This window comes from Petaurus breviceps, unplaced genomic scaffold, assembly GCF_028583685.1.
Source record: "Petaurus breviceps papuanus isolate PSGF00001 unplaced genomic scaffold, PetGlider_PUasm1.0 220, whole genome shotgun sequence".
Lineage (NCBI taxonomy): Eukaryota > Metazoa > Chordata > Mammalia > Diprotodontia > Petauridae > Petaurus > Petaurus breviceps.
Window position 1 is genome coordinate 13,121,948 of NW_027185876.1, and position 23,476 is coordinate 13,145,423.

General features: G+C 36.2%; 1 protein-coding gene across 1 annotated transcript in view; it reads left to right on the top strand.

Moving 5' to 3' along the window:
* ADGRL4 (adhesion G protein-coupled receptor L4) overlaps positions 1-23,476 on the top strand; it is a 140,469-nt gene that overhangs the window by 62,936 nt on the left and 54,057 nt on the right. Inside the window, exon 3 of the mRNA XM_069094626.1 lies at positions 13,495-13,647. Coding sequence (XP_068950727.1) covers positions 13,495-13,647 — 153 coding nt within the window. The remainder of the gene's footprint in view (positions 1-13,494; positions 13,648-23,476) is intronic.

Sequence of the window (23,476 nt, forward strand, 5' to 3'; positions counted from 1 at the left end):
TTCTTCCTCTTCTCCTCCCTCCCTATCCTTTCTTTCTCTCACCTTCTCTCTCCATAATTACACAAACACATATGTATAGATATGTATATACATACACACACATAAATGTACTTGATGCTAGTCCTGTTCTGATATACTATCACAAGATGCACATGGAGGTTTTTCTGGATTATCCTCTTTCTACGGAAAATCTTACCTGGTTCCTCTGATAGTTACAGCTTAGATGGAAATGTATTTACTTTTCTGTATGCCTTTGGCATTTTCTGAATAGTGAGAAAGCTCCTTGAAGTCAGGACATGGTATTTTTTGTCTTGGTATCTTCAGAACACAGCACTGTTTCTTGAATGTAGAAGACATTTGGTAAATGTTTGTTGAATTGGATTTTCAAAGGAAACACCAAGAAAGAGAAACCTCTTTCTTGGCCCTACCAGACTAAAAGGACTCAAATGTGGTCTGTTACTGGACTGTATGTCCTTTATACATTTTTTAGTCACAGCAACTTTTGAGGAGCCTCAATAATAGGGTTCTTAACTTTTTCTTTGACACTGTATTTTGGTAGTACGGTGAAACCTATGGATCTCTTCTAAGAACAATATTGTTAAATTCATAAAATAAAATACAAAGGATTACCAATGAAGCCGATTGTATTAAAATAAACATGTATTTTTTACATCCTGAAATCTCTAAAGGGATTCCCAAACTTGTATCCCAAGTGAAGACCTCTTGTTCTATATCACTGAAAGAACCCATAGAGGGGTAGAACCAAGATGGAGGAGAAAAAGCAGGAACTTGTCTGAGCTCCTGCTCCAACCACCTCCAATACCTGTAAAACATAACTCTAAACAAATTTTAGAGCTACAGAACCCACAAAGTGACAGAGAAACAAATCTCCCACTGAAGGCAGCCTGGCAGGCAGATAGGAAGGGTCTATTGCACCAGGCTGGGAGCCAAGAGGTGTCCCACATGAGGTTCCTGACCTGGGTGGCCTAGACCAGCAGCACAGACTGACCAGAGCAGACTTAAGGAGAGTGAATCACCAGCAGCTGTGGTGGTTTCCAAACTTCCTAACACATAAACACTAAAGAGAAAGTAAAAGGTCACTGGGGAACTCTTTTGGAACTGGGTAACAGAAAAGCATGGTCTGGCCCCTACCCCCAAGGCTAGAGGTTGCTAAGGCATGGTGGCTGCAGCTACTGCCACATGGCTGCCTCCAGAGCTCCTGGCCTGCAGATTATAGGGGGACCAAGTGACCATTCAGAGGGTAATCGCTCTTGCTTTGACCTGCTTGGATCTCGATCATGGTCCTGAGTGGTGGTCCTGGGGTGTGTGACCAGTGTTCCAGAGCTTGGGGTGTCTATGGAGAGGGCCCCTCCTCATAAATATTTGCAAAAACCCCAGCAATTTGGGACACAGCTCTCTGCACTCTGGAAGCAGAGTTCTACCATGGCAAAGAGCTCAAATGTCAAGTAATTGGCTGGCAAGATGAGCAAGCAGAGAAAGTACAATCAGACCATAGAATCCTTTTTTGGGGACAAAAAGGATCAAAACATGGAACCAGAAGAAGTCAAAAAGTCAAACTCCTGCATTAAAAGCTTCCAAGAAAAATATGAACTGGTTATAGGCCATAGAGGAGCTCAAGAATGATTTTGAAAATCAAGTAAGAGAAGTGGAGGAAAAATTGGGAAGATAAATGAGAATGATACAAGAAAATCATGAAAAGTGAGTCAACAGTCTGCTGAAGGAAACCCAAAAAATACCTTAAAATAGATTAACTCAAATGGCAAAACAGGCCCAAAAAGTCAGTGAGAAGAATGCCTTAAAAAGCCAAATTGACCAGATGGAAAAGTAATTTCAAAAACTCACTGAAGAGAATAATTCCTTCAAAATTAGATTGGAGCAAATGGAAGCTAATGACATTATCAGAAATCAAGATACAACAAAACAGATACAAACAAATGAAAAAATAGAAGGCAATGTGAAATATCTCATTGGAAAAACCAGTGAACTGGAAAATAGATCCAGGAGAGATCATTTAAAAATTATTCAGCTACTTGAAAACCATGATCAAAAAAATAGCCTAGAAATCATCCTTCAAGAAGTTATGAAGCAAAATTGCCCTGATATTCTAGAACCAGAGGGCAAAATAGAAATTGAAAGAATTCACCAATCTCCTCTTGAAAAAGATCGCAAAAAGAAAACTCCTAGGGATATTATAGCCAAATTCCAGAGTTCCCAGGTCAAGGAGAAAATACTGAAAGCTGTCAGGAAGAAACAATTTGAGTACTGTGGGAACACAATCAGGATAATACAAGATACAGTGGCTTCTACACTAAGGGATCAAAGGGCTTGGAATATGATATTCCAGAGATCAAAGGAGTTAGGATTAAAACCAAGAATCACCTACCCAGCAAAACTGAGTATAATGCTTCAGGGGAAAATATGGTCATTCAATGAAATAGAGGACTTTCAAGTATTCTTGATGAAAAAAAGAGCTGAATAGAAAATTTTACTTTCAAATAAAAAAAGCAAGAGAAGCATGAGAAGGTAAACAGGAAAAAGAAATCATAAGGAACTTATTAAAGTTGAACTATTTATATTCCTATATGGAAAACTGATCATTGTAACTCATGAGACTTTTCTCACTATGAGGAGAGTTGAAGGGAATATATATATATATATATATATATATGTGTGTGTGTGTGTGTGTGTGTGTATACACACATATATGTATGTATAGGAGGGTATATGTGTATATAGATACATGTGGGGGTGTGTGTATATGCTTATACATGTATACACATAGACAGAGGGTACAGGATCAATTGAATAGGAAGGGATGGTATCTAAAAAATAAAATTAAGAAGTGAGAGGGGAATATAATGAGAGAAGGAGAAAGAGAGAGACAGGATAGGGTAAATTATCTCATATAAAAGCAGCAAGAGAAAACTGTTAGAATGGAGGGGAAGAGCAGGAAGGTGAAAGTAAATGGGTAAACCTTACTCTCATTGAATTTGGCTTAAGGAGGGAATAAGATACACACTCATTTGGGTATCTTACCCTACAGGAAAGTAGGAGTAAAGGGAATAAGGGGGGATGATCAAAGGTAGCACAGATTGTGGGAGAGGGTAGTTAGAAGCACACACTTTTGAAAAAGGACAGGGTCAAAGTATAAAAGAGAATAAGTGAGGGACAGGATAGAATGTAGGGAAACATAGTTAGTCTTTCACAATAAAACTACTATGGAAATGTTTTGCATAACTACACATGTACAACTTATATTGAATTGCTTATCTTCCCAGTGGGGGAAGATGAGGAGGGAAGAAGGGAAAGAATCTGGAAATTAAAGTATTAAAGTTTTAAAAACAAACGTTAGGGGAGGCTAGGTGATGCAGTGAACAGAGCACCAGCCCTGGGGTCAGGAGGATCTGAGTTCAAATCAGCCTAAGACACTTAACACAAAACTAGCTGTGTGACCTTGGGCAAGTCATGTAACCCCAATTGCCCTACCTTTCCCCCTTCAAAAAAATTAACAAATGTTACAAAAATCATTTTTACATGCAACTGGGAAATAATTTATACAGGCACTGGGGTATAGAAATCCATCTTGCCCTTCTAGAAAGTTAAAGGAGGGTGGGGAAGGACATAATAGAAAGCAGATTGGGGGAAGGGGTATTCGGTATCTATCTTGGGTGGGGGGTAGGGGAAAGACAGGGAGAAAATTTGTAACTCAAAATCTTGTGGATAAAAAAAAAGAACCCACAGCATCTAAATCACAGATTAATAGATTCATAGATCTAGATGGAAGGGAATTCATAAATCACCCAGATCAGTTTCCTCATTTTATAGATAAGGAAACTGACACACATAGAGAGCTAAGTGACTTGGGCAAGGCCACATAGCTAATAAATAGATTGATATACTCTAACTCAAAAGCTAGGGTTCTTTATGTTGTACCACATTAATAAAAGTAGAATTTTACTTAAAGGAAATGGAGGTTTCATGTATAGGTTTTGTTCCAAACAAAATCTTTTGTCTTGTGGAAAAGTACCTATCAAAAAATTTTGAAAATCAAATTTGTCTTCCATAATGGTTTTACCAATTCACAGCTCCATCAATACTATGCCAATGTCCTTGTTTTTCAGAAGGCCTTCCAACATTTGTTCTGTTCTTTTTTATGTCATATTTTCCAGTCTGTTAGATGTGAGTTGGAATTTCAGAGTTGTTTTAACTTGCATCCTTTTAATTATTAGCAATTTAATCCAGATTAAAAGATAATGTATTTGAATATCATTTTTCTTGCCATCTTAGTCTCTGTTATGAGACAGTTTAGAAGATAAATTCTTATTATGATACATAAAAATGCAAATATGCACATTATAGTATATTTATAATGTGTAATATTTAGGATCTCTATTATACTCCTTCTATGGTACCTCTACATGTTGTATAGGTGATACAGGTTTTGTCAAGTTTCTTCCATCAATGCATTGACTTCTAATGATCCTTTCATTATGAAAAGACTTCAGCCACTAACCTATAGATAATCATTCAAGGACCAGACTTGCCATTTTTTAGAGTGCTTCTCCAATAAAAGGCAGACCACCAACTGATTCTTATTTTGTTTGTTTTTAGTCATGGAAAATAAAGAAAATTGCCCATTTAGGAAAAAAAAAAGGTTGAGATAGGAATATCCATACCAATGAAATCATGGATCTTTAAAATATTAAAGAATAAACTTTCATATTAAACATCCCACCTTTGGGATAATAGTAAATGTGGTTGATTTCAGCCAAAGTAACTGACAAAATTTTACTATATTAATTTTTGCAACCATCTCTTGATATGAATTTTCTCTATTTAAATGAACTCTCAGATTAATGATTTTGCTCTGTTAGGGTTTAAAAAAAAAGAATTGAAAAACAACTTCACATCTAAGTAAGCAAACACTCATCAGTGGAGATAAATGTTAAGTTCTTGATTGTATTATGCTCACATTATTTTTGGCATTCATATTAGGGAACAAGAAATGGAAAAGAAAAATCTAGCAAGTGGGAGCTGTCCACGGTTCTGACACACGGTAAACATCTGTCTATAGTCTGCTATTCAGATAGCATCCAGGACCAATTCCCTGGAACTGCACCTCCTTGTTTTCCATAGGAACAAAGAATTGAAAGCGCTTCTTGTTTATATGTACCTAAGCTGCACTGGGAAATGGTGGTTGAGCACATAAAAGCTCCTCATAACAACAGCCATCTCAAGGAAAACTGCCTCTTCCATTTCAGCAGTTGCCTATTTTTTTCTAAGTTTTGTGAAGCTGTGATGTGCCTATTGTAAAAATGGAGGGAAAAAATAATTTCTTGCAGACACTTTTTGGTCTCTAGGGTTAGAGGGGTTTATAGGTCAATAATGAGCTGATCAGGTCACAGGTGGAGAAGGTTAGTGATTAAGATATCTCAAAATAGCCTCTCTACAGGATTTTTAACCTAGATGTATGAAAAAATAAATATTTTAATAGTTTTACTTTACTATAATTTGTTTCTTTCATTGTCCTGTGTATTTGATTTTATGCATTTAAACCATTATTCTGAGAGGGGTACCATAGGTTTCACCAGTCACTCCAACATATATATGTTTCCTTTGCCAGATCATTTTAGAGATGAAGAAATTGAAGCAAACAGGCTTAAGTGACAGCTAATAAGTGTGTGAGGCTAGATTTGAAATCAGGAAGAGGAGTTTGCCTGACTCCAGACCCAGCACCCTATCCACTGAGCCATTTAGCTGTCCCCATATAAAAGTAAGCTGTCAATATTATTGCTAGTTAATCCTCAGAACTCTTTGTGGAGTTTTATGTTCTTTTGTGATTCTTATAATATGATGCAATTTTGTTTAAATCCTCTTCAGTCACCTTGCTTTGCCTCCATCTTCTGTAAGCCTCTTTTTGATTTAAATTTGAATTTGTTGATGGGATCTCTGTACTTCTCCCAAAGAAAAGCTACCATCACCCTCCCACCAAAATTCCTTTTCTTCCAAATAGTAATCATTTGTGTTTCTGGGATCAGAATTTCATTCTCAGAAGAATCTATTGCATCACTTTTTATCCAGTTTAACCTTTAAAATACTAAACCATGGATTCCTGCACTGTTTCTCTGAACATTTTTAAATCTAATATCCCCAAGTAAATGTCAATTTTCAGTTAAATGACTGCCATAAAATGGACAGGCAAATTCCTTATATACAAAGCTTGAATATTATTTATGGCAAAATGAATTGCATATTATGTACTTTTCATTGTGTATTTGGAATTTAGAAAAACAGTTTTCATTATGTCAGTCACTGACAGTTGTTTTCTCTTTCAAAAACTGACAAAATATTTGCATATAAAAATTTGTTTTGATTACAGTGTTTTGTATTTTTAAAATTCTCAAATTATTCCAGATATTATTAAGATATTTTAATAAATTATACCCAAGTTGGTAAAATTAATATCCTGATTTCATAGATGATTACATTATTGAGTAAATTATTTTCATACTTGTGTGTAAATAAATGTATCCATGAATAATAAAATAGGAGGTGCTCATTGAAACTGAATTATAATAAAAGGCATTGTGCTTTCAAATACTGGAAAAAAAAACAATTTTAATTCACACCTAGAATAGGAATGACCTTTCTCTTTTCCTGATATTCTCCTTTCCCCACCAAAAATCAAAAATAAAAAGAGTTATGCATGTAGAAAGACTTTGGATGGCCTGGTGAGCATGAATTTCCTTTGATTGAATGATTAGTTATTCATTAATTCTTCCCACATTGATATTTGATGGTTACAAATTGCATAGAAATTAAATATAAAATTTACATTTTAAAATATGACAAACTTTTTTAGTGTTCAAGATTAATGAGGAATGGCACTTTAAATAAGATGGATTTCCTTATATTTAGCTATTCATGTTTTTAAAGGTATAATCCTTTGTTATGCCATTTTAGATATCTCACCATCACACTAAGATCTAATATTAAATTAGGAAATTTAGCTTTTATATGTTCCCCCTTTATCTTGATATCTATGCATAATTTTGCTTTTGGTTAAAAGCATGAATTCTGGCTTTAAATTTAATTAAGATTTCATTCAAAACCAAAGCTGAGTTAATTGATGAACACATTTCTCCAAGTCAGAAGATTGATCATATTCTTGGAATATTCAGGATAGGAGGGGGGAAGGAAGGAAAGAAGGAAGGAGGGGAAAAGGAAGGAAGATGGAAGGAAGGAAGGAAGGAAGGAAGGAAGGAAGGAAGGAAGGAAGGAAGGAAGGAAGGAAGGAAGGAAGGAAGGAAGGAAGGAAGGAAGGAAGGAAGGAAGGAAGGAGGAAGAAGGGATGGTTTCAGTGAATGTTGCTTGCTCCCTCAATGTGGATCAGTTTTATTAACTCATTTTCTCCAGACCAAGCTATGGTAAACTTATTCTTTCAACCACTGATGATATCTGATATGTCTGTAAATCTACCAGAAGAGAAAATTCAGTTAGAAGATATAGGAAAATTCTCCTTCACCTAGTCCCTGCTGTGCCAGCTGAATCTTTTACTGGTTTTCTATGGATAACTATCATAGGAAAAGTTATGTATTTCAGCTCTCTCTCTGTCAATCAATCTCTAAGCATTTATTAAACATCTACTCTGGTAATGCCCTCAAGAAGCTTGCCTTCTATCGAGGGAGCCAAAATGTACATATTTACATATTTACAACATAAATACGGGGTAATTTTGAAAGGTAGCAGCTGTGGAAGGAGGAATGAAAAATGACTTCATGGCAAAGGTGGTGTTTAATCTGGAATTTGCAGGAAACTACGGAAACAGGCAGAAGGGGTGGGGGTGGGGAGGAAGTACATTTTAGGAATGGAGGGCAACCTGCATAATGACATGGACTGGAAATGATATGCCACATGCAGGGAACAGCAAAGAAGGACATTTTAGCTGAATCATAGAGAACAAGAAAAATCCTAGATTTAGAGCTGGAAGGGTTCTTAGAGGACAATAAGTTCAACCCTTTTACTTTACAGATGAAGAAACCAATGCTAAGATTGAATACTTGCCCAGGGTCACACAGTTAGTAGATGTCTGAGCCAGATTTGTATCTAGGTAGGAGACTCACAAGTCCCACTTTGTCTTCACTACTCTATGCTGCTTCTATTCTTCTATTGACCACAATACCTAAAGTCTTGCCCTGACGTTTCATTATTTTATGGGTGTGGTTTTTAGCTCTCATGGTTATGCAGGTGGAATATAAACTTTGGTTAATCCTAACAAGATTCACGGGCTTTCAGAAAAAACTGGGATGGGTTGCCATCCCAAGACCAATCTAATTAGAGAAAGACTCAACACCAGAAGTTCACTAAAACAATTTATGAAATTATCTGTTAAGAAATAGTTGAGTTGGGGTGGCTAGGTGGAGCAGTGAATAGAGTACTGACCCTGGAGTCAGGAGGACCTGAGTTCAAATCCAGCCTCAGACACTTAACACTTACTAGCTGTGTGACCTTTGGTAAGTCACTTAAGCCCAATTGCCCTACCTTCCCCCCTCCAAAGAAAATCAAAAACAAAAAGAAATAGTGGAGTGGTTTTAAACTGACTTAAACTGATTTGGTGGGGGGTGTAAGTTGGAAATCTAGCTCAGTGCCTTGTGCTTTAAAAATATTTAAGTATTTTTAAATGAAGGAATGAATGCCCCTTTCAAGCTATAGCAATGACTTTCTTCTGGAGAGCAATAGGCACAGTAAAGCCAAATCAATTCCATGTAACAAATATTTCTTATCCTAAAAATTAGTTGGCACAGTGTATGGCATATTGGACTTGGAGTGAGGAAGACCTGAATTCAAATTATGTCTCAGATACTTACTAGTCATGTGACTCTAAGTTAATCTTACTTAGCTTCACTCAACCTCAGTTTCCTCATACATAAAATGGGAAAAATAATAGCACCTCTTTCATGGGGTTCTTGTGATGATCAAATGAGATTAACTATGTACAGTATTTTGCAAACTCTATAGTTGCCTAAGTGTTAGCTATAATTGCAATATTGTGTTTGGCACCGGGGATACAAATGTAAAACAAAAAAAAGGTCCTTAAATTTAAGGTCTTTAAATCCTACTGAGGAATAAGACATTTCCCCAAATTAGTATGATATTACATAAAGTGTGATAAGGGCAAAGGAGAAATCCATTCAAAATATTCTCAAAATTTTGGAGAAATAGAACATTTTTAGCTGGAAGGGGGAGGGGAAGATCCAGAAGAGTGACCAGGAAAGTAATGGGTGATGAGAAGGTCCTGGCCTGACATAGAAATGACAGCCCCAAATTGAGCAGGGTTAGGATTGGGGTGAGAATGAACTGAGTAGAAGCAGTAACAGTCTTGGATAATCATTACCACTAGATTAATTACTGCTTTCCATTAATCCTTACATTAGCATAGATAGTACTAATGAGAACTGACTCTAGTCTCTGTTTCCTTCTTGGTTTGAGTTGACAAGGCTGGTTCTGAAGGATAGTGAGGATAGACTTTAAATTTCAGGATAAATACATTTTAAGAGAGTATTATAACAAATAAGAACAGAAAACTTTCCAGGACTACTTACAGTTATCTGAGAATAAATGTAGCTGGTGCCCTTATAGCTTATGCAATGCTTATCTTATAAGGATATCACCAGATGCTGTCTCCTCTCTTCTGTATTCACAGTAGATGACCTAACTTTTTTTGGTGGGAAGTTCATCCTTAGGTCCTCCAACCTCCTCTCTTCATACCTTGTAACTTCTATCTCTTCTCCCACTCTGCCTCTTTCCCATTGATCGAAAAGGAAAGTAGTACTGACCTTTGCTAAAAGTAATCTCTCAATCCCAAATAGAGTCTTAATCTTATTTCTGAACATAATATAATACAAGCCCCCCACCTCAGAACTCCTGTATATACTTTTATAGAGGCAATGATACAGATGTTAGGTACTTCCCTTTGGTTGCATGCCTTCCAAGTCCTCCAGATTTTTTTCAGTGTTACTTGGTGACTAGAGTGACTACATGATGCAATAGATAGAGAACTAAACCTGGATTCAGGAAGACCTGAGTTCTGGTCCAGCCTCAGACATTTACTAGCCATGTGACCCTGGACAAGTCACTTAATCCTGTTTGCATCTGTTTCCTCATCTGTAAAATTAACCAGAGATGGAAATTGCAAACCACTCCAGCATCTTTGCCAAGAAAATCCCAAGTGAGGTCAAAAAAAAGTCATAAATGACTAAACAAACAACAACACCAATTTTATCTAATTCCCTAAGACTTATCTAAGTCTCTAAGACTGCCCTTTTTTGTATCCCCAGAACTTTGTGCAGCATCTGACAGATAATAAGTGCTTACTAAATGCTCATTGACTCATTTTCTGACTCCCTCTTTCCCACCTCATGTTTATAAACATACCCACCACTGTCCCTCCCCCTCAAGGTTTCAAGAGCTATTGTTTTCATTTGTACAAGTGCACCTTTCACCAGTACAGGTTACAACCCTTAAGTGTGTGCATTGTGTATGTATTTAAATCCTCATAATAGGATTATATATTTGAAGATGAAAGGAACATTGGGTAATAAGTGGCAGAGTCAACATGGATTCCAAGTCCCGTAACTCTTAAGCTCAGTCCCCTTTTTATACCTCCATTCAGCCTCCCTCATCTTAAAAAGACCCTTTCCTTGAGTCTTCTATCCCACCAAGTTAATCTTTACTTCAGCACCAAATTTATTGAAAAATGCTTTATGTCTGCTGCATCTTTTATCTCTAACCCATTCATGTCAAGCCCTTGTGGTAGATCTTTCTTTCTTGCTGCTTTATAGAAACTGAGTGAATAAATCCAAAAAATGTTTATTAATTACATAGATTAAGTACCTACTATGTGCTAAGTGCCATGCTAACTCTTCAGAATACAATACAAAATTGAAGGTAGCTCCTGTTCTTAAGGATCTTACATTCTAATAGCAGGAGACAAGAAATATAAAGAATGATTTTCAGAGAAGGGTATTGGGTTTTGTAGAAATTACAGGGATGATGACCATAGGGAGCCCCATTGACACTTCCTTTCTAGGACTGATGACAATATTAATTTGATTATGGTTCCAGAACTGGAAAAAGCAAGAGGAGTTGGAGGGTACAAACTACAGTGGCAACAGAGCAATGGAAGAGAAGGTGCCAAAGAAGTAAAAATGAAGTATGACTGGAACAACTTAGATGTAGGGGGCTGCATGAGGCATTTAGCAATCAGTACAGAGGAGCTTCAAGGTGGGAGATCTAGAGATGAAAGGGTTAAGGCCCTAGGAACATAAGTTTTCTAGGAACTAAGGTCACTGGGGAGAAAATTGTTCTCTCAAGTGTTACCAATTACTTCTTTACTGCTAAAACTAATGACCTTTTCTCTGTCCTTATCCTCCTTGACCTCTAACTCAACGGATGGAGATTTTTGTCACTGAAAAACACTGTTCTCTTTGGATTCTATTCCTACATTTCTGACCACTGTCCTTTTTCAGCTTAGTCCCCTTCCTGTTCCATGAAATGAGGGTTCCCCAAGTTCTGTCATTTGCCTTCTCTTCTGTCCCTGGAATCAGATTCATCCTCACAGCTTCAGCTATCCTCTCTACCAAAAAAGTAGAAAGCTCAAATTTATCTTTCTAATCTTGTTCTCTTTTTTTAGTTTTCAAATCATTTCTGACTGTCAATTTGTCATCTCTACTTGTACATACATCCTGGTGGAACTCCCAACTCCACAAATTCAACACAGAACTTTTCATCAGTCTCTTTAAAAGTGGCTCTTCCTCATGACTTTACCTGATTTTTGTTAGCTACACCAGAATTTTCCACTCATCCATTCTTGAAACCTAAGTCCTAACTTTAACTCTCCCTAACCTTTGTCATTCTCAATCAACCAGTAAACAGGCTTCTATCAAGCACCTTCTATGTGACAGGCATTGCTGGAGATACAAAGAAAAAGAATTAATGGTCACAGACCAAAGGATCTTGCAATGTATTAGGGAAACAATATATGCACATATAAGTATATACAAAATATAGAAAACTTAAATACAAGATAATTACAAGTAAGGTAATAACAGCTGGTGAGCTTATTAAAGACCTCATGTAGGAAGTGGGGTTTGAGTGGTCTTGAAAGGAAACTGGAGATTCTAAGAAGTAAAGGAAGAGGAGTAAGTTCATTCCAGGCATGGGGTACCATCTTTGTAAAGATACAGAGATGAGAGTTGGGATGTTTCAGGTGAGGCTTTGCCTTCATATTGTTTGACCAGGACCAAGTAATGTTGATGATTACTGCCTTTAATACAGTCTGAAATCTACTAATACTATATATACTTCCTTTATTCCTAAGTTGGTTTTTGCCATTTCCCTTGAAATTCTGGAAATTTTGTAGGATCATAGATTTAGAGCTAGAAGGAAACTTGGAGGTCATTAATTATTTTCCATTCATCTTATAGATGAGAAACAGAGACTCAGAAAGGTTGATTGACCAAGGTCACATACGTAGTAAATATTAGAGACAAGATTTCTTTCTCCAGGAATTTGGCAAATGTTTCCCCAGGTTGAATAAAATCTTCCATTGGAGGGTAATGACTACTTGACTGGTATAGAACTAAATTTATAAATCAATTTAGGTAGCATTGCCATGTTTATTATATTGATATAGTAGTTGTGTGGCACAGTGCGTAGAGTGTTGGCCTCAGAATCAAGAAGACCTGAATTGAAATCCTGTCTCACATACTGACTAGCTGTGTGACCCTGGCAAAGTTGCTTAACCTTTCTCATCCTCCATTTCTTCATCTGTAAAATGGGGAAAATAATAAAATCTACTTAATAGGGTTGTTGTGAAGATCAAATGAGTTAATGTAAGTAAAACACTGTAAACACTAAAGGTCTATGCAAATGCTAGCTCTTACAGCCAAACCATGAACCCAGAACAACCCACTCCCCTTTTGAGCCTTACTTTGTCATCTATATAGTATGTATTTTCATTGCATTCCTATAAATCATATATATATATATATATATAGATATAGATATAGATATAGATATATATATATATGTCTTGATGAATTAACTCCTGAATGTTTTTTGCATTTTGTAGTTTTACTTAATGGAATTTCACTTACTAGTTTTTTTTTTCTGGGTTTTGTTAACATTGTATGAAGTACTGGTGATTTTTGAGTGTTTCATTTTTATTCTGCCACTTTACAAAAGCTATTAATGGTTTCACTTGGCTTCTCCAACATTCTCTTGGGTTTTCTATTTATACCATGTATTATCTGCTAATATTGATAATTGTCTCTGCTTTTTATTCTAAATTTCCAACAATTGAAATCATCAAATCAAGATGCTGAAAAACAATAGAGCATACTTTCAATTATGTTCAAATAATATATTTTCAGGAATTAAAAATAACATGCCTTGCAATTGATATTTTCCTAGATGATAACGAGTGTGAAAACTCTACACAGCCTTGTGGTGAAAATGCCAACTGCACTAATACAGAGGGGAGCTATTTCTGCATGTGTGCACCTGGATTTACATCTAGCAGTTCCCAAAACAAGTTTGTAACTAATGATGGAACTACTTGTATAGGTAAGTTGGCTTTTAAATGGTGGTTCTTTTCATGTGACTCTTTATGAAACCGATTACTTTGATAGAAACTGAGCCAGATCCTCCTAGTGCCTACTTCTAAGCTATTTTAGAGATTTCCTATCAATAGGATGCTATTTAACAAAATTTCTAAGCTGTGAAAAACATGTAGTCTTGTATGAAGTCGTGTAGTCTTACATGAAGAAGGATGCCCCTGTAGTTATTCACCTTTGGGGGAGGGGTCATGGACCTCTTTGGTGGTTCAAGCCCTTGGATGCTTTCTCAGAACAATGTTTTTAAATACATAAAATAAAATGTATTGAATTGAAAGGAAAAGCAGTTACACTGAAATAAAATTATATATATATTTTTTTTAAGTTCATGGACCCCAAGTTAACAAAATTCTACTATAACTTACACAACAAGTGGCCATCCAGCCACCAGATTTTAACAAAGTGTTTGATAAATTTCTCATATTATTCTAAGAGGAAGGGAAAGTAACATTTTGATAGTATCTACTGTGTACCAGGAACTGTTCTGAGCACTTTACCAATATTATTTGATTTGGAAAAGATGAAGATGTGTTGACTACAGGATAAAGAATGGGTTGCATATCTGCATTCAAATGAGTGGTCATTAATTCTTCAATGGCTTCTTGGCAAGAGGTCCCCAGTGAAGTGCCTTGGGGATCTCCACCCTACCTTGTGTTTTTTAACATTGTAATCTATTACTTAGATTCAGGCATGGATGGCATGCTCATTCAATTTTGCAGATGAGACAAAGCTTGGATGGTAAGTATTTAATATCCAACATAACAGAGGCAGAATCCAAAAGAATGCTCACAGTTAGAGAGCACAGAGAGGAAATAGGGAGGAATTCATACTGTACTGTTGGGTTCCAAAAATCAACTTCACTGGTGTAAGATGAAAGAGGAATACCTGGTTTATTCAAAAAAAGTTTTGGGGATTTTTAGTGGACTATAAGGTGAATGTGAGTCATCAATATGATGCTGTAGCCAGGAAAAACTAGTGTGATCTTGAATTGCATTAAAAAAGGCAAAATCGCCATGAAAGGAGGTGATAGTCCCACTGTGATAGTCTGATAGAGAAGAATGAGAGATGAGAGAGAGAAGAGAAGAGAAGAAAAGAGAAGGGAAGGAAGGGAAGAAGAAGAGGAGAGGAGAGGAGAGGAGAGGAGAGAAATGATATGGCATTTATTAATTAAACTATGCCAGGCATTGGTATAAGAAAGGAAGGAAACAAGCATTAATTAAGCACCTACTATGTGCCAAGCATTGTGCTAAGTATTTTACAAATATCTTATTTGATTCTCACAACACAGAAAGATAGGTACTATCACCATCCCCATTTTATAGTTGAGAAAACTGAAGCAAACAGAGAATAAGTGACTTCCTCAGGTCACACAACTATTGTCTGAGTATGTACTTAAACTTATCTCTTGCTGATTCCAGGCCCAATGCTCTATTTACTTCAACACCCAGCTGCCTAAGCACTGGGAACACAAATACAAAGAAAAAGAAAGACAATTCTTACCATCAAGGAACTTCTATCCTAGTGCAGGTAGACAACATAAAAAGGGAACTAAGAAGCCAGAATGTGTGGCAAAGTGGAGAAAGATGGAGAGTCAGGAATCAAGCTAAGACAAGAGTGAGCATGGATGGTTTGGCACTTCCTCAAGTGGAAGGTGTAGAGGTAGGAGAAACTCACTAATCAGAGGTGGGGCTTGGAGGGAGGAGACAGGGGTATGCTGGTAAATGTTCAACAACCAGTCCTTCAGGGGGACTAAAATGGTACTACAAGCTTTGAATTTCTTTTCACAATATTAACATTTTCTCCCCCACTTTGTTTTTTTGCTTTTTGAAGGGGAAAGGCGAGGCAATTGGGGTTAAGTGAATTGCCCAAAGTCACATGGTTAGTAAGTATTAAGTGTCAGATTTGAACTCAGGTCCTCCTTACTCCAGGACCAGTGCTCTATTCATTGTGCCACTTAGCCGCCCCCACTACTTTCTTAAGTCTAGACAATCAATGAAATAATAAATCAAGCCTTTTTGTGACATTTGCCAGTCTCTGAGGTATAAGCACTCACACTGCAAATTTAATAATGATCTCCCCAGAGCCAAAACAATCTAGCTCCAGTAAATCCCTGGGTATAGTGATCTTCCAGGGTGAGAAGGTTGATAGAGAAAGGTAGAGATGTTCAGAGCCAATAATGGAGTCAAGAGAAGATATACCTTGGTCAGATTACATCTGCACTTTTTTGTTGTTTTCCTTTATTCCATTTTGTACAGTTCTAGATGCCACATTTTAGAAACTACATCAATAAACTAGAAGATAGCAACCAGTATAGTGAATGTACTTAAGACAAGGATTGCTTGAAGGAACTGGTAATATTAGAAAGGAGTGAAGCAGAGATAGTTATCTTCAAATATCAAAAAAGCTTCCATGAGGAAAAAGTATAAGAAATGTTCTATTTGGTCCCATAAGACAAACCAAGAGCAATGATAAAAGAGTCAAGACCAAATTCTAATTTAGTCGCAATGGCAGGGAAAACTGCCTGACAATTAGATCTATCCAAAAGAGAATCTACTTTATTGGAGGCTGTCAAGAAAAGACTGGATGAACACATGGATATGTTGTAGTGGTGATTTCATTTTGAGTATGGCTTGGACTAGAAGGCAAATGAAGTCTCTCATAATTCTCAAATTCTGTAATTACATGACAGTTCTTCAAAAACTTAAGGGTACCTATCATGTCCCACACCCAACCAAGTCTTCTTTCCTCAAGGATAAATATCTCCAGTTCCTTCAAACAATCCTTATATTTAATAAGTTTCTTTAGAGTATTAGTTTTTCTAGGGACTTGAAAAGTAGGAACAATTTATGCCATGAAAACCAAATCAAATAACATACAGAGAAAATAATTTTAGAAAGCTCTGAGGTCTAGTGGCCTAGGGTGCAGTTGCAACAAATTGAATAAATATTAAATTTGAAAAATTGATCTGTTATGGCCAAGAAACAAAATATATTCTGGTCACAAGTTGTTGTTCATGTTCTGAGTTTTGTAAATTTGTATTCAGATGTTGGCCCCAGTGGGTCCCGAAAAATATTCAGTTTTGATTTCTGTGCGGCAGATTCTCCCTTTGCTTTTGCTACAAGCTTGTTGTTAAGTGACACTTCTATGGAATATGCATGACCCCATGGTACTGTTTAGCGAGTTAGTTCAGGTATGAAGATATCTTCTGAAAATATTTGATTTCCTATGAATAAGATAAATTCATTTCCTATGCCAATGGAAGATTATTCCAAACTTGTGTTTATAATAAACAGACTATCTGGAGGACATTGAAAATGTTCTTACACTGTAATTTGTTCGTTTACTGAAAATCAACAACTGAATTCACTAGGGGCTAGAGGTTTGAATTGGATTCTGATAGGGGAGGGAGATATTCAGGGATTTTAATAGGCACAGTTTTCAGAAGCAAATTCTCTGGTGATTCTAATTCTTTGACCTTTAAAATTAACTTTCTTTTAGAACTTGAGAATTTCTCATCAATCAATTTACCACCACTTAGTAGCCCATAATGTACTCAATAGTAAATAATGCAGAATAATAGAATGTTAGGACTAGAAGGGCTCTTAGAGTTCATTTACTCTGTTCTCCCAATTTTACTGATGGAAGAAATTGAGAATTAAAGATGTTAGCTTGGCCCAAAGTCATCCAGCAAACCAATGGAAACATCTAGAACCTGTAAAGCCATAATAGGGAAACTATTATCTGTTGTCTAGCACATCAATCTATGCTTGAGCATTTATTAAATGCCTATTATGTGCCAAGGACATAAGGAATTTAATAAGTTATTGCTGGATAGAAGTACAAGTTTTGGTTCTGCCCTTTTTGAAATTGTCAGTCCTATGCTGGGAAATCAAGTTCTTTAAAATAGCTCCAATTTCCAGAGTATTTCAGCATCTCCAAAGTGATTTGCTCAAAACAGTCCTTGTGCAATAATTAATGCAAGCGTTATTATCCTGTTCTTAGAGATGAGGAAACTGAGACTCTAAGAGGTTTAGTGATGTTTGAGGTAGATTAAAAATTATGTTTCCTGTTAACCAATCCATCAATCTCCATTCTGCCATACTGCCACTCTAGCCCATTTTTAAAATATGGAGGCCTAAAAAATGACCTGCTGGGTTAGAGGATAGAGGAGGGATATAGTCAGAAATGAAGATTATAGAAAAATAAAAGAGTAATTAATCAATCAACATGCATTGTGGGGGGGTAGCTAGGTGGTGTAGTGAATAGAGCACCAGTCCTGGAGTCAGGAGGACCTGAGTTTAAATCCAGCCTCAGACACTTGACACTTACCAGCCATGTGACCTTGGGCAAGTCACTTAACCCCAATTGCCCTGCCCTCCCCCTCCTAAAAAAAAAAAACCATGCATTTTAAGTGCCTATTGTATATGACAAGCTCTGTGGATAAAAGATAGAGACAAAACAAAAGTATCATTTCACATGAAATTTTAGAACTTTAGATTGCTCAACAGTGGCTACCTATGTCAGTGTAAGAATGGACAGTTTACTTCAACACTCTGAGCCTGTTTCTTAATCTGTAAAATTGGAATAAGAATACCCCATAGCACCTACTTCTCAGGATTATTGTGAGGCTCACATGAGATAATGTGAGGGCTGTGCAGACATTAAAGTGCTATATAAATGTGATCTATGGTGATAACAATGCCGATCTTAAAAAAATCATTTAAGATATAATGATGTTGATGATGATGATGAATGGTTATTGTAATAGTGTCTTGAATCTGCTTTACATCTTTCAAAATATGTAATACTGAAAATTAGTAAGGTGGAGAAGACAGCTACATAGTGTAGTGGATAGAGCATCGAGCCTTGAGAGAGGGCTTGAGTTCAAATCCATCTCAGACACTTACTATCTGTGTGACCCTGGGCAAGTCCTTTACCCCTATTTGCCTCCATTTCCTCAACTGGAAAAGGAGAAGGCAAACCACTCCAGTATCTTTTGCCAAGAAAACCCCAAATGGAGTCATGAAGAGTCAGATACCACTGAAAACAGCTAAACAACAACAACAGAGAACTGAATTGGTGAAGTGCATAGAGTAATAGAATTGGAGTCAGGAAAAGCCAAACTTAAATAACTACCTCTGACTTAGCTGGGTGGTCCTGGGCAAGCAAATTAACCATTCTCAGTTTATTCCCTCATCTAGAAAATGAGCATAATAACAGAACCTACTTCACAAGGTGGTTGTGAGGTTCAAGTAAGATAACACATGTCAAGAATTTTGCAAACCTTAAGGCATTCTATAAATGATCATTGTTTTCATTAGCAAGGATACATATTATTGTTTTCAGTTTATAGGAAATAAAACAAGATTGCTTTTTGTTGTTGCTCAGTTATCTCAATCTCTTTGTGACCTCAGTTGGGGTTTTCTTGGCAAAGATACTGGAGTCATTTGCCATTTCCTTCCCCAGCTCATTTTACAGATGAGGAAACTGAGGGCAACAGGATTAAGTGACTTTCCTGGGGTCACATAGCTAGTGTCTGAGGCCAAATTTGAATTCAGGAAGAAGAGTCTTCCTGACTCCAGACTAGACAGTCTTTCCACTGTGCCACCTAGCTCCCCAAAACAAGACTAGAAACTTCTAAAACTGACAAAGCCTCATTATTCTATACTTTAAATATTTATGTATATGTATATATGTATATACATATATACTATTTTAAATTCTCCAACAAGCCCGCGGAGTGCTTTACTTCTCCAAATAAAAACAAATATTTCAAATCTTTTTTTTAATCAACAGTTTTAACTTAAAATTTTCAATGCATGAAATTACAGCCCAGAAAATTTACTGTATCTCAATCTTAATTCTCTTTAACAGATTATGTTTTGTTAGTTTACCACCAGGAAAGGCCTGACACCTAAAATGGGGAATTTGCCTTTAATTATCATCTACAACTGTAGACATAACTGGCTTGTTACAATAAAGAAAAAAAATCTGACCCTTAACATCTTAATCATTGGAGTTTAATATAATTTTAATACTCTTCCATTCCCAGGTATATCTTGTTTCCAGAATACATCTTACTTGTCTTCTACTCATATTATATAAAAACCCCAAATCACAAAAGATTTCCTTATTCAGTGCTTGATGATACCTTACAAGGATAGAATTACCCGTTTTCACTAGAAATGAGAGAAAGGGAGGGAAAGAGAGGGGGGGGGAAGAGAGAGAGGATTCTAACTTGAGTTAAAAAAAAACAATTATTTTAGATGTAATAAATTTGTTATTTCAAAATCCATTCTAACAATATTCTTTTAATGCAATTTTGTAGAATAGCTCTTATACTTCGCAAATTATCATCTTTTCCTAGAGCCCACTTTAAATACTCTTTGTTTCAGGGCATTGAGAGTTGTGTTAAAGCCCTGTACCCAACCCCCCCAGCTCAAGCTTCTACCTCTGTTTTGTTTGATGGATTATTTTCAGGATTATAGTGCAAAACAGGTTCTCTGTAAAAATGCTATTTCTCACCAATTTTTGCTGTCCTTAAGGATTACCTTTCTTGGGCAGCCATGCAACTATTTCTCTTTTTCAATCCTGTAGTAATTTTCTTTGTGTACTTTGATCATCCTAAGGGAATTTGAACAAAGAAATACATCTATTACCACCTTATACAAGTATACCTCTTTTCCCTGGATTTCAGCTAATTCCAAATGTTGGTAGATGCATAAGCTTGACAGGTATGATAATTATAGTCATTAGAATCCACTGTAAATAGGAAATAAAAAACTGTAATAGAAGAAGAGAGACAGAGTGGCATAATTAGCCTTAGAGTCAAGAATTGGCTTCAAATCCTGGATTCTGGCTTATACTAGCTATGTAACAGAGACAGGTCATTCAGTGGGTAGAGCATTGAGCTTGGAGGCAGGAAGATATGAGTTCAAATTTGATCTCAGATATTTACTAGCTATGTGACCCTGGGCAATTCATTTAACCTCTGGTTGCCTTAATCCACTGGAGAAGGAAATGGCAAACTACTGTAATATCTTTGCCAAGAAAATTCCATGGACGGTATTGGCATGCTATGGTGCATGTGGTTATGAAGAGTCAAACATGACTTAACAATAACATTAAAACTATGTAGCAGATAGGCAAATCAAGTAACCTCTCAGCATTCCAGGACACTGCAAGAATACAATCTGAGATGAGTTTAAAAGGCTGCAAATAGAATCTATAGGTAGAGATTTCTGTCTCTCAGATAGAGACAGCCAGAAAGTACAGTGGACAGAGCACTGGAAATGGAGTCAGGAAGACTTTCAAAGTTCAAATACAGCCTCAAACATTTACTAATCATGTAACCTTTGGCAAGTTACTTAACTGCTGTCTATCTCAGTCTTCTCACCTGCAAAATGGGGATAATAATAGTACCTATCTCTTAGGGTTGTTGTGACAAATAATATGATAATTATAAAGCACTTAGCATATAGAAGATTCTTAATAAATGCTTGTTTCTGCAACAGAGGAAGGGAACCTTCATGTTAGAAATACCCTACTCTAATACCCTAATCATAGAATTCAATTCTATAAAGTCATATTCTATTGACATAGAATACATATCTGCATATGTTAATATGTATTTCTATATTATCTATGGGAGGAATTAAAATTATTTCTTCCTCCCTGATTTGTTCCTAGTCCTTGGAATTAAAGAGTCATATAATCTGGCTATGTATGCTATAGCAAATGTTATTCAACGCACTCCATGCACACATACACATACACACAAAAACACAACACATATAATCTTCATCTGCTAGGAAGTCAGACTATTTGGTTCTGAATACCATGAGCATTGAGCTTTTATTCCTTTTCCTTTTTCTGCCTGTCAAGCAAGATTACATTTTAAGTTTCTCTCTCTTTGTAAATTTTGGGAAAATATCTAGTTGATTTGGGTGTGAGTAGAGTGAAACCAATACTAAGAAATTCAGTAATTGGTGACATTTAGAACTTCCTGTGCCTAGGCTGCTGAGCCATGAAATTGTTGTACTAGGGATAGTACAGTTAATGAAAAGAGTAAAGGTAAACTGGAGTAAAAATTACATTAGGGGGCTCAAGTTTAGTGATATTCCATAGGCACAAAGCTCAGTGGGCAGTTACACTGAGTTGGTAATAACAGAGTTGTTCTGACCACACAGAGAGGTGGAAGGTATTGAGGGTTCTATTCTAACTGAAAAGGAGAACTGTAAAGTGGCTTGTGATAGGGATGCTGTCTAGGAAATGGAAAGGGGGAATTGACTGACATTCAGAGAATGTTAGAGCAGGACAAAAAAGGAAACCATCTCTGGCTTTAAGGAGCTTATATTCGATTGGGCAGATATTACAAATAAATAGAAGATAATTTTTAAGGTACAATAAGACTCAATTACTCAATGAATGATAAACCTTAAAGTATTAATTGCTTGGGAAAGAACTTAATAAGAAATACTAGGAGGGGTGGCTAGGTGGCTCAGTGAATGGAGCACTGGCCCTGGAGTCAGGAGGACCTGAGTTCAAATCCAGCCTCAGACACAACACTTACTAGCCTTGAAACCTTGGGCAAGTCACTTAGCCCCAATTGCCCTACCTTCCCCCTTCTAAAAGGCAAAAAGAAAAGATTCACTTAACCCCTTGTTGCTCCTTTCTGGCTAGTCTGATGAAAAAAAAGAAGAAATAATAGGAAAACTGAAAAGCAGTTCAGCAGAAATTAGGTTAAGACACTCTTACACTATCTACCTCAAAATAAGTTCAAAATGTGCAAATGACCTAAGTGTTAACAGTCATAGCATTAAAAATTTAGAAGAAGATAGGTTCAAGTACCTTTCATAGCTATGAGTAGGAGACTTCTTTAAAAAACAGAATGGAGGTGATCATAGAAAATAAAATAGATAATTTGGGTTGTATGGAATTGAAAAGCTTTTACACAGATGAAATCAATGCATTTCAATTAGGAAAAGAGAAAATATATCAAGTAGGAGAAAATTTTTGTGTCACGTTTATCCAATAAGTATCTAATGTCAAAGATATATAAGGAGCTAAAAAAATATTTAAGACCAAAAGTCATTTCCCAATGAATAAGTGGTCAAGGGATATGAGCAAATTGTTCTCAATCATCTTTTTTTTATTATGCTATGTTATGTAAATGTTTGTTTTATTCCATGAATTTAAAATAATTATTTTAAAAAGAAATGCAAACTGTTAAACATAAGATCACTACAAATAATAACATAATATAAATCAAAATAATTATCAAACCAGCAATTTGCTTGATTGGAATAGCCAATGTTGGCAGCACATTAGTATACTTTTGGCTGGGTTGGGAAGTGGTCCAGTCATTCTAGAGAATAATCTGGAATTAAGCTAAAAGCAAAATATCCATATCCTTTGACCCCTGGATGCCGTTACTAAGCCTGTGCTGCAAGGAGATCAAAAACAGAAACAAGAGACCCATATTCACAAAATATTAATAGTTGCATTTTTATGATAGCATAGAAATGGAAACAAAAGTATTCTATTGATTGGAGAATGGCTAAATAAATTTAATTCCATGGATAAAATAGAGTATCATTGTGCTCTAAAAAAAATGATAAATATGAAGGATTCAAAGAAATATGTGAGTATATGTCTTTGTATCCACAGAACCCAGCACAGTGTCTAGAAAATAGTATCTACTTAAATGATGATGGAATGGAATGGAATGGAATGGAATGGAATGGAATGGAATGGAATGGAATGGAATGGAATGGAAT